Below are 11,201 nucleotides of genomic sequence, written 5' to 3' on the forward strand. Positions count from 1 at the left end.
GCAGTGGGATGAGCCAAGGAGTAAACTCAGCTTAATTTGGGCTCAGCCCAGGGATGTTCCCTGTGTAGAATAAGCGGTGCTTTGTTGAGGAGGCGGTGCCTAAAGTGATTTGGCATCATCCTCCTGATCCAGGTCCTGGAATACCAAGCGTCTGCATGGGGCAGGCTCACAAAAAAGAGACTGCACTCGGAGGAAAGCAAAAAGAGGGCTGTGATCACTGCCCCCAAATATTCACAGACTTGGCTGAGGCCCGTCAGGACATGGCACGGAGTGGCCACACGGATTTTACATGTTTTTATTAATAAAACGGCCGATGGTGAAGAATTGACCCAGCAAATCTTTTGGCCAGGGCCCTTTGACACCTCCTCGCCCCCGCCTCCGCTGGAAGCGAACCCATGGTGGCAGTGAGCCCGCGGGCAGTGCCCGAGGCTGGGCTGCAGCTTTGCCGGGATGCTCCCGGTGTGCCCCAGCCCCTCTCCTCCCTCCGGGCTCGGGGCGGCTCGCAGGGGGCGCGTCAAAACTCCTTAAACCTGCGGGGAGAGAAGCGAGGGCTCAGGACGGGAGGGCATCGCCCCGCGGGGATTGGGATCGATGGTGGAGCTGATGCTGCCAGAGATGGAAAGGGAAAAGTGCTCTGCCGGGAAAGCCCAGCCCCATGCGCACCACGAGGAGGAGAAGCAGGCACAAGGAGATCCAGCCACTGTTTTGTGTCCGGCCAAAGCTGAAATGTCCCCAAAAATCCTGCAGCGTTTGTGCCTCTTGTCTGCAGGCTGCTCCAGAGAAACTCCCCAAAGCCCTCAAGACGTTGCAGGACTGCCACAAACTGAGCCAGCTGCCTCCCCCAGCAGAAACCAGCCAGTATTTGGTGCAAACACGGCTGCTGTCAACCCTAGGACAGCGGGCACCCTAACCAGCCCCGGCACAGGAGAGCAGAACCTGGCAGCCCTCCACCGGCAGCCAGAGGAGATTCGGGCCACACTTACCGCAGCACGAGGCCCACACTATTGGTCTGTCACCTGCAAACACAAGACATAAGGGACCAAACGTTCGCAGGGGGTCGGGGTCTGGCAGCCCCTCTGCCAGGACCGGCTGTGGCCCCTTCCTCTGGGTGTCACACGCGGATCTTGGTGGCAATCAGAACCAGGCCAGTGCTGATTTGGGGATTATTTATGCACTCACTGCAGTGATTCAGCTACAGATTTGATTAGCGAGCCCTGGCTGTGTGTAATCAAGCTCAGTAGCACAGGTGGGCAAAGCCTATAAATTCAGTTGTTTCAAGGGCATTAATCAATCCCAATCGATTTGGCATCTGGGCCAGTATCTCCTAAGTCAGCTGGAGACAAGGATGCACTGCCCAGCCACATCCCCCTCTCCCCTTTCCTCCCACACTCTTCTCCATCCATTGCATATTGATCTTTTGATTCCCAAATCGTGATCTCGTCCCCAAATGATTGGGGGAGTGGCTGTTTCGAGGCTGAGCCTGCAAAGCGAAACTCGGAATCAGAAGGAATCAGGCTTGTGTTTGCGTTTAATCCTCAGGGCTCGAGTGAAGATACTTACACCGAGCTACTTCCCATCCATCACTGACTCTGTTAGCTGCACACTAGAGCTACAAAGACACAAGGACGCCGTGTTCAGCACCCCGAGCATTTTTTTTGAGGCGCAGGTGGCTAAAATCCCCCGGGTGCTGCCTTGGCTGGAGGTGGAAATGTCTCTGCGGCCACAGGAGCGAGAGGCCGGGCAGGCGGCCTCGCGATGCCCACGCGAAGATGCAGCAGCGACAGCAAGGGGTAACAAACATCTTTGTGCAGCAGCACCAACACCGTGTTCGGGCACTGCGGGGGCGGAGGCCGCCCCGGGGGGGTAGCTACGTACCCTCTCTGCCTCGCCATGGGGCCGCACCAGCCACGGGCCTCTTTGACCACCACACGAGCAAGGAGCTGCAAGAGGAAGGGCAGAGGGTGGCTGCAAGGCTGGTGGCACTGCAGCCTCCAGCCTTGGCAGGAGTGTTTCCATCAGCGGGAGATCAGCTCTACAGCTCTTCCTAGCAAAGATCATATGAACTAAACCTGTGAGGGGAGGAGGTTGGGAAAAGCCAAGTGAAAGCAGAGGCTTGGAGTCAATAGAGGCCTTTGCAGTTTGCCCTGTGCCTGGCTGTCTTCTGAGAACCATCAGTGTCCTCCAGCAGCGAGCAGGCACTAAAAGGGAGTCTGTGACAGCCCAGGGTAGGGAAAGGAGTCCTGCCAAGGAGAGACCTACCAGACAAGCCAGGACATCAGCTGCTATCAACATGTAAAAGACGTTATTCCAGCCCGTGGGAGAGATGAGCCCTGCGAGCAGCGGCCCCAGCGCAGCACCTGCGGGGGCACACGAGGAACATCAGGCCCTGTTCACACAGGAGAGGGCCCAGGACACCTCAGACCCCAGCCATACACACCAACAGATCCTGTGCCGTCGATGATGGCCGTGACAGTCGAAAGAGCTTTGGCATTTCCTTTGAGAGATTCATGGGTTCCCTGTAAGGATGGAGGAGTAAAACATAAGGAGCAAAAGCAGCTTTGGGGTGCATGGCCAGCACACCCCAGAGTGAGGCTGATGTCTCAGGCAGCAATTTCTGTGTGTCAGACCCAGCCATGGACAGAGAGACCAAACTCAAATGCTGCCTGCAGCCAAACCATGGCAAAACCTGGATGGCCAACAGTGGGCAGAAATTCCCAGGGGATTTGCCACCAAATATTTCCACTCTGCTTGTGCTCAGAGGGAGATGCAGCAAAGCTGAAACACAGCCATGTGGCCAAGGTGAAAAAGCAACAGGAAAACACCCTGTGTTTAAGGGAGGGTAGAGAGCACAGGACCAGGTGTGACAGCTCTGCCCTTCTCCACTGGACTTCGGAGGCATTGGAAAACAAAGGTAAAGTGCAAAAATCCCAGAAAAACATGCCTCTGGGATAGAGGGAACAGCCTCACGATGTGTTGTATTTCCCTGGGGAATGGTTTTTCCCTCCCCAGAGACCCCTGGAGTCTGTAACCATGTTGTTTAACCCTTCCTTCCCTTTCTGACCCTACTGGCTGAGTTCCAACTATCTCTCCTTAGCAGGAGACTAGATAAGGCCCTGTTCCTCCTCATTCTTTCTCTTTCCCCCCTGGAAACCATCTGGAATAAACGTCTTGGACTACATCTGGGAGTTAGAGCCTCTTTTGGAATCTTTTGCCGTGTCCCTGAAATATTCCTCCAAAGCCCTCCAGGATCTGAGCTAGCACAGGAACTCTGGGGGGCTGCAGGGGGAGTATTTCAAGGATGTGCAAGGGCAGCGTGGCGGGGTCTGAGGTGACCTCTTACCAGATCTGCCGACACTGCCGTTGTGATGAGCGCGTAGGGCCCGTTCACCAGACCACCACAGATGATCAGCATCGCTGCAGAGGCACCGGGGAAGAGATTAAATCTTTAGCAGGACATTGCATCCATCATCCCCAGCCTGTGTGTGGACATTGCTGTCCCACACATTCATCTCCTGTGCATCTCCATTCTCCCATGGAGATCCCACCCAGCAGGCAGTGAACACCCATCCAATACCACCCTCCCCCAAAATTCAGCCTGGGAGCCTGGTCGAATAAAGGGAGGTGAATCCACAGTGTCTTCCATCACCACTTCAGTGACAGGACCAGGCTGCACCATGGAGTTCCTTACCTATTGATGTGCCAATGCCATTCTGACCCACATGGTTATACAGGAACAGCTGGAAAAGAGACACAAGGTGAACCAGTTATGGCTACTGCAGATGTTTTACAAGTGTTCTCCTGGCAGCAGTACCCTGGGGATTGGATGGAGAACGTGGTGACCCGAATTACTGCTCGTGCCAAGCACCGGCTGGGATGGGGGCTGAGTGCACCCCTGACCTCTGCATCCCACTGGCATGATGAAATACCTGGCAGCTGGCAAACAGAGGTGCTGCCACGATTTATGGCCAGTGAGGCTCTGCTCCTCCCACGGCTGCAGCCAGACATAATTTGCCCCAACGGTGCTCTGGGGGCCGCAGACGTGACGCAGCCCCTCTGCTTCCCAGCGTGCAGGAGAGGCTCCCACCCCAGAGCCAGCCAGGATTGGATTACAGCTAATTAGCCGTGTTGTGGAAGCCAAGCCAAATGAGCTCTGTGCAGGTGCTTGGGAAGGATGTCCAAGCCAAGCTCCAGCAGAGCATGAGGCTGTTAGCATGGGGGCTTTTGGGATGAAAATCAGAGAGACAAAAGCTGGACCAGCTCAGTGGGACCCCAAAGGCTTTGAGCAGAGTTATGGCAGGACGGAAAAACCTACAGGGTTTTTTTTTCAGTTGTCAAGCTCTCTGCAATCCCTTCCCAGCCCCTAGAGCTGGACATCCTTCCCGGGAACATCTGGGCACGTGAATCAATCCCAGCTCTCATCCCAGCCGAGCGTGTGACCAGCCTATCCCGGGCACTTGGGGAGGGGAAGGCGGCCGTGACTCAAAGGAGCCGGAGCAGAGGGAACCCTCGTGATGGGCTTGGAGCCCTTGTGACAGCTCACCATGGGAGCAGCCACCACCAGCATCACGCAGCACGTGGTGGCCCTGCCGCCGGTGTAGTCAGAGATGAGGCCGGCCAAGATCCCCCCTGCAAGAGTGGCAGGTGTCAGTCACAGCACCCCGCAGAGCTCTGCCCTGGCCCAGCCTGAAATCCAATGTGATGCTCTTCCAGCCCCCATCTTCTGACCAGTACGCCCCCAAGGTTAAATGTAATAATATCAGAGTGAAGAGCTTTGATTTATCCCTCCCACTCCCTCCCTGCAGATGGTTTCTCAGCACTTTCATTCTGCTCTGGTCTCTTCCATGCTTGCAAACTGTAGGAAAAAGAGGGCCTGAGCAAGCGAGACCTGAGGAAAGAGGTTGTGATGGTCATCAAAACAAATGGATGCCAAAATAAAATGGAGGGGTGTTTGCTGCCTGCTGAGTGCTGTGAAGACTGAATAAATCTCTCGGGTGAAAGAGATGGTGTTGCCTGTGGGGAGGACCAGCCAAGGCTGGTCAAGGCCAGAATTGCCCCTAAATCATTCCTGATCCACCCCCTCCACCCTGGTATGTTGACGAACCTAAAATACCCCCGACATCAAAGAGGGTCGACAGGTCCCCAGCTTCCTTGGCACCAAAATGAGCTGTGGAGGAGAGGAGAGGGGTGAGGAGATGCTTCCCTTGCAAGGCTCACTCCCGCCTCGCTGTCCCCAAAACTCACCAACATTGACAATGTAGAGGGGCAGCCAGTACAGGAAGGTGTAGCTCACCAGCTTGGCAAAGAGCAAGCACAGGGAGAACTCCACCACGCCCTGGGAGGAGAGGAGGGGACATCAGAGGAGCCTCCTTCCCTCAGCCTCCACTGGATGGTGGGTTTTCCCCATTTTCTGCCCTGTGGATGCTCTGAGCTGCTCTGGCTTTGCTCTTTGCTCCACCCCAGCACTCACAGGTATCCGAAGTGCCCCAAGGAAGCTGATGGCTTCAGGCTGCTCAGCTGGCTCCTTGGGGCTGTTGGAGTGATCCACACTGCTCTGGCCTGAGAGGCTGAGTGGGCCCTCGTTGGGGGTGACTGCTTCAGGATCCTTCTCACTGGTGGTCACTCCTCCAGGATCCTCATTGGAGGCCATCTAAAATCAAGCCAAAAGCAGCAGATGTGGCTCTCATGGTTGGAGAAGGCTGAAACATCGGCTCTGCTGCTGGGGCATGACCCAGACAATGCTCCCAGTGGAAGAGCAACAACCACCCCCTGCAACAACTGAGCATTGCTCTAATTCCTGCCGTTACAACCTGATGACCCAGTGGTTTCACTGTGTCCTGAGCAACACCCAGCCCAGGACAGGCCCACTGGGAATTGGTGTGACTCACGTGATGCAGAGGTGGACTGCAGTCAACATCCTCAGGATCTGCAGGGAGAAAGAACACCCTGTGAGGAGAGCCTGGACCAACCCCACCGCACCTGCTCTCCCTCCAGCATCTCACAGGGGCTGGGAACCCTCAGGTCTAGGCTGCATCTCTGGGTACCCTCTTCCCCAGTAAAAACCCAAAGGACTTCCCTGGCATTTCCTAGAAAGACAGGCTCAAACAAGTGACTGTATGGGGAGTGAGCCTGCCTGGACAACCTCAGTGATGCTGGTGGTCAGATACACATCCCTGCTAGCCACAGGTTGGAAATAAGATTAGGGATTGCCAAAAATGCTTGGAGATGGGCAAGATGGAAAATGTATATAATACACTGGTTGTCTGCTGTACCCCAGATCACAACACTCACACTCCACAAGGAAGAAGAAGCAGATGATGCCCACGATGGTGATGATGATGCCAGGCACGACAAAGGACAGGCCCCAGGCAGAGGAAACCCAGGCACCGGCGATGAGCGACCCTAAGATGTTTCCAACGGAGGTGTGCGAGTTCCAGATGCCCATGATCAAACCTCTCCTGTGGGGACACCGCCGGGTCAGTGCCACTGGGGTGGCTGCCAGGCTCTACAGGGACCAGGACTGGCATGGGACACAGGAGAAAAACTCACTTTCCTTTGCCAAACCAGTTTCCAACACATGCCACGACAGCAGGCCAGCCAGTCGTCTGCACCAGCCCATTGCAGACCTGGCAAGAGATGGGGAGCATCACCCAGCAAGCAGCGACCACAGCCATGCAGCCCCTGCACTCAAAACGAGCCCCCCCTATTCCAAAGCTGTTAAGAAAGCACTTGGTTTGTTTGGTTTTTTCCCTGCTGGGGCAATCCTGGAGCCGTTTGCATCGCTCCCATGGCTAACCTGGGAGTGGCTGGTGTTGCCAAACCAGCTGCCTGCACTGCTCAGAGATGGGCACACCCGGAGGTTTCGACGCCCACGCCACGCACAGCCAGGTTTTGCGGGGAGTGGAAACGTTCAGTGCTCCCCTGCTCAGAAACTGGGCCACCCCTGTCCCTGAAGGCCACTGGAAAACTGGGATGGGGCCACGGTGATAAAGCCTGGGTGTCCTCCAGCACAACACACCTGCACGACGATGAAGTACCAGAGCACGTGGATGTTCCAGAAGTAGCCGAGGCCAAAAAGGGCGGTGAAGAGCCCGCTCAGCACCATTCCCCCTGACAGGTAATAGCGCAGAGGGAGGCGCTCCCCAAAAATGCCGCTGCAGAGAGGGAAGAGCACGACAGAGGCTGTCAGGGGTGATGCCAGCAATGGGCATTATCACACTGAGCCTGTACCCGAATCCTGAGCATTTCCCTGGCTGCTTTCCTGTCAGCATGACCCCATCCTGATGGAAACCAGCTTCCGCCAGACTGGTGAGTGGAGGGAAAGGCCGTGGGTACCTGATAAACATCCCGATGGCGTAGGCCACCAGGAAGGCGTTATCCAGCGCCCCAAAAAGTTCCTTGTAGTTGTCTCCATCTGGAAAACAAACATTAGGGCCACCTCAGCCTGGTCCCCACCTTGTGCCCCCTCCCCGTGGCTGCTGGCTCAGTCTTGTCCCCCATTCCTGAAAGCCTGGTCTCCATGGGAGCCTCTGGGGGCATGGCCGGGTGCCACCAGCACTGGGACCTGGTCCTGTCCTGTCCCGGACTTCACCACCCACTGCTGCCCTTCGGCCCAGGGGCATGGGACAGCTATTTATCAGTAATTACCTCCGGGTGCTTAATGAGTGGCTGGCCCTTTGCCAAACCCTGGCCACCACCTGCTTTCAGGGAATGGGGGGAGCCCAGCTCGGCTGCCAGGAGTGTGGGGTTTGGGGTGCCTCGGGGGGCTCAGCCTTACCAAAGGGGGCCCAGCTGCACCATGTGGAGCTGTTGGAGTCATTGTGGGGGTTTGGGCCCAAGGCCGAGCAGTTGGGGTGCAGTTGGCTCTGCAGGGAGAGAGAGAGGGGTGAAATCGAGGTGCTGTCTGCAGCCCCCTCCCCACGTGCTCTCTCCAGGTTCCCTGTCCCCACAGCAGTGGTGAGGCCGGAGCTCACCTTGACAATGCTGATGGGTTTTCGGGAGAGGTGGTAGCTGGTGTAGGAGAGGAAGGTCAGTACCAGAGTCAGTCCCCGATAGCTGTGGGAGGAAGGAAGCAGAGAGGTCAGGGTTTGTGGGACAGGGATGGGTTGCCTCAGCACGCAATGGGACTCCTCTGCTGGATTGGTGACCTGAATCAGCTCAGCTGAGCTGGTCAGGAAGTGATGAGACCACCCCAAAAAGCCCAGGATGTGGCTTTAAAAGATCAGCTGAGTTTTGTGGGGAGCATCAAGCAGTGTTTCCATCTCCCCGAGCAGTTATATCCCACCAAAACACAGGGTGAGCAAGTGCCCTCCTGGTGTCACGAGTGGAAACTGCGCTGATTCATCCTCAGTCCCAGGGTTAATCAAAGATAAGCTGGAAAAAAAAACAGGGGGCAGGATGCCCTAGGCAATACCAGCTCCCCTTCCTCCACCAAAAAGCCATTTCATCCTCTTTGCTTGGATAAAACACAGGGAATTGGGGGAGTCTGGGGTCAGGAAATGGGGATGCTGCACCCATCAGAGCTGACAGACAAAGCCTGGAGAATCCCAAGTCGATCTAGCACTCTCTGGAGCAAGATGAGTGTCTCTGAGGGAGCTATCTTGCCTTCAGGAAGGGGTTTATGGCAGTACAGAGGATGCAAGTGGTCAGAGGCAGCTGTAGCACACAGACATGTCACAGGGTTGCTCCAAGTTTAGAAAAAAACCAATATTTTTTTTGTGGTTTGGGCCATTCTGCTCCTCTCTGCAGTTTCACTTCTCCCTGGAGCTGCAGCAATGATGGATACCCCACAAATCCAGGCAACCCTCTGTGCTGTGGTGTTGGCTCCAAGGCTGCACTGTGGTTGAGAAACTGTTGCTCCCCACCTCAGAAAATGAAATAAACCACCCAAAATCACTGCTAGTGAATGCAGGGCTGATCCAAGAGGAGCAGAGAGGCCACAGTAGGGAAGGGAAAGATAAACTTCATATGCAGTGCCCCTCTGGGCCAGACACTTGGGTGTCGGGTTTTTTCTTTTTACCCTACATGTTCTGGCAGAGAAAATTCCAGCAGACGGAAAAGCAGGGGGAGTGTCTGGCAAGGGGCTTCCAAAAAATCCAAATATTAATTGAAATTAAATGGGCAGCAGTCCCGTCATGTTAAAAGAGAAGGCAGCAGAAGTCTCTGTGCTGGCCACGTCCCACCAAGTTTTGAGTATGAGGGCCTGGGACATCTGGAGGCTGCTGGGTGCTGCTGCCCATCTCGAGGTTCCCCCCTGCTCCATAAAGCCCTGGGCTGCAGCCGGTGTGGGCTGGTCCCATCTCACAGGGGCTCCAGTGCCTGAGGGCAATGCTGGGCCCTGGCACAGTGACCACTAATCCATGTCCCCACCGCAGTGTCCTTGTCCCAGTGTCAGTCCCCAGACCAGTCAAGTGGTCTTCTGTCCGGTGCCGGTCCCAGTGCATCAGTCTGGGGTCAGTCTCCATCCCAGGGCCAGTCCCTGTGCCCAGGGCCAGTCTCTAACCCAGGGCTGACCCCTGCACTGGTTCTGGTCCCTATCCTGGTGCAGGCTCCTGTGTCCAGGGCCAGTCTCCATTCCAGTGCTGGTCCACGAAAGAGCGAGCTCTGTTCCAGAGACCGTCCCTATCCCGGTGCCGATACCCTCCCTGCCTGGTGCCAGTCCCTATCCCAGTTCCAGTCCCGATCCCGGTGCTGGTCCCTATGTCCAGGTCCAGTCCCGATCCTGGTCCATATGCCGAGGTCCAGTCCCACTCCCGGTCCATATGTCGAGGTCCAGTCCCGATCCCGATGCTGGTCCCCATGTCCAGGTCCAGTCCCGAACCCGATCCCAGTCCCTACGTCCAGAGCCAGTCCCGATCCCGGTGCCCATGTCCAGAGCCAGTCCCGATCCCGGTCCCTACGTCCAGAGCCAGTCCCGATCCCGGTGCCCATGTCCAGAGCCAGTCCCGATCCCGGTCCCGGTCCCTACGTCCAGAGCCAGTCCCGATCCCGGTCCCTATGTCCAGAGCCACTCCCGATCGCTGTTCCCCCGTCCCGCTCCCCGCTCCCGCTCACCGGCTGTCCCGGGGGAGGGCGCGGAGCAGGCGAACCCCGGGGGCGAGCGCTGCCCTCATGGCGGGCGGCGGCGGCGGCGGCACTCGGGCACCCCCGGCTCCTTTTCACCGCCCCCGGGGCCGCCGCTCCCGCCCCGCCAGCCCCGGTCCCGCCCCGGCCCTGCCCGGGCACAGCCCCGGTTCCTCGGCCGCGAGGGGTGAGCGAGGCTGTCCTCGCTCCTTCTAAAGCAAAAATCCACTTCCAATCCGGCTGGAACGAGGGAACAGCCGCGCCGGGCAGTGGGAGGCGGCAGAGCCCCGAAGGGAGCGGCCAGCCCTTTTCATAGCCCCCGGGGCTCTGTGAGCAGAAAAAAGTGGATTTAACTTTTCCACTCCCATTCCCAGCAACTCCCGAACAGGCTTCACTGCCCTGATGGTGACTGAGCTACCCCAGACATGCTTTGGGGTTCTTGCCAGGGATTTTGGGAGTCCTCCTCTCCCCCCCACCCCCTTTCAAAGTATCCCATTCATCCTGCTAGGGGCAGATTGAGGATGAGGAGCAGCAACAGCTTTATTTATTCCTTTGACTAAGCCCCGATTCAGCCCCAGCCCCTTTGGGGATCACTCCAGAGAGGTTGGAACAGGGGTTCCCAGGGCCTGAGCGAGTTCCTTGGAGACTTGCCAAGGAACTGCTTGTCCTCAGCTGCCCTAGAGCTGAAATCAGTTACAAAAAACCCATTTGCAGCTTTAGCCCTTTGCTTCCTTGGCCCCTCACGGGGCAGACCCTGCCCTTTCCAAACCCACTCCAACACCCTGAATTAGGGCTGCAGCACCTTCCCCTGACGCAAGCGGCTGTTAATAAACAGCATCAGCCACCACGGATCCCTCAGTGAATGATTCTCCAGGGGGAACCGAGGAGCAGGCCCTGGCTCTGTGCCTCTGTGCTACCTCTGGACCAGGGGTGGGTTTGCTTTGTGCCCAATGGGATGGGAACAGGGAAAAGAAATGATCCGGCACGCTCGGCCACCCATCCTTCCTGCCATGGTTAATATTGGAGAGGGCAAGGAGTAAATATTAATGACAGGGTATGGAGTAACCTCTGCCCAGGACCACGTAACCTCAGCACAGGCAGTTTTGGGAAAACCCCATCTTGCTCCAGTCACTCCTGCAAAG

At 56.8% G+C, this 11,201-nt stretch overlaps 1 protein-coding gene across 4 annotated transcripts; it reads right to left on the reverse strand.

Moving 5' to 3' along the window:
- Positions 1 to 279: 279 nt before the first annotated feature.
- Positions 280 to 10,221, reverse strand: SLC37A2 (solute carrier family 37 member 2). Of its 4 annotated transcripts, XM_063417762.1 has the most exons (20): positions 10,051 to 10,221; positions 7,971 to 8,052; positions 7,775 to 7,862; positions 7,333 to 7,411; positions 7,016 to 7,151; positions 6,547 to 6,623; positions 6,289 to 6,455; positions 5,886 to 5,923; positions 5,468 to 5,647; positions 5,242 to 5,332; positions 5,102 to 5,164; positions 4,541 to 4,626; positions 3,689 to 3,737; positions 3,341 to 3,414; positions 2,438 to 2,516; positions 2,260 to 2,357; positions 1,876 to 1,940; positions 1,561 to 1,609; positions 984 to 1,016; positions 280 to 530 (listed from the first exon to the last, which is right to left on the reverse strand). In XM_063417762.1, the coding sequence occupies exons 1-18, from the start codon at positions 10,107 to 10,109 to the stop codon at positions 1,567 to 1,569; spliced, it is 1,554 nt and encodes a 517-aa protein (XP_063273832.1). In that variant the 5' UTR covers positions 10,110 to 10,221; the 3' UTR covers positions 280 to 530; positions 984 to 1,016; positions 1,561 to 1,566. The 4 variants fall into 4 exon arrangements, with proteins under 4 accessions (XP_063273832.1, XP_063273834.1, XP_063273833.1 ...); XM_063417764.1 differs by lacking the exon at positions 1,561 to 1,609 and having other exon boundaries at positions 10,051 to 10,219; XM_063417763.1 differs by lacking the exons at positions 984 to 1,016; positions 1,561 to 1,609 and having other exon boundaries at positions 10,051 to 10,219.
- Positions 10,222 to 11,201: the final 980 nt, after the last annotated feature.

The sequence above is a fragment of the Prinia subflava genome, chromosome 22 (assembly GCF_021018805.1).
Source record: "Prinia subflava isolate CZ2003 ecotype Zambia chromosome 22, Cam_Psub_1.2, whole genome shotgun sequence".
NCBI classification, from domain to species: Eukaryota; Metazoa; Chordata; class Aves; order Passeriformes; family Cisticolidae; genus Prinia; species Prinia subflava.

Excerpts from the sequence above, each read along its gene's own strand:
- SLC37A2 (XM_063417761.1), bottom strand. The coding sequence starts at position 10,109 with ATGAGGGCAGCGCTCGCCCCCGGGGTTCGCCTGCTCCGCGCCCTCCCC. Across the intron at positions 8,053-10,050 it reads GCCCTCCCCCGGGACAGCCG|CTATCGGGGACTGACTCTGG; the intron begins GTGAGCGGGAGC and ends TTCCTCCCACAG. Across the intron at positions 2,358-2,437 it reads CGACGGCACAGGATCTGTTG|GTGCTGCGCTGGGGCCGCTG; the intron begins GTGTGTATGGCT and ends GTGCCCCCGCAG.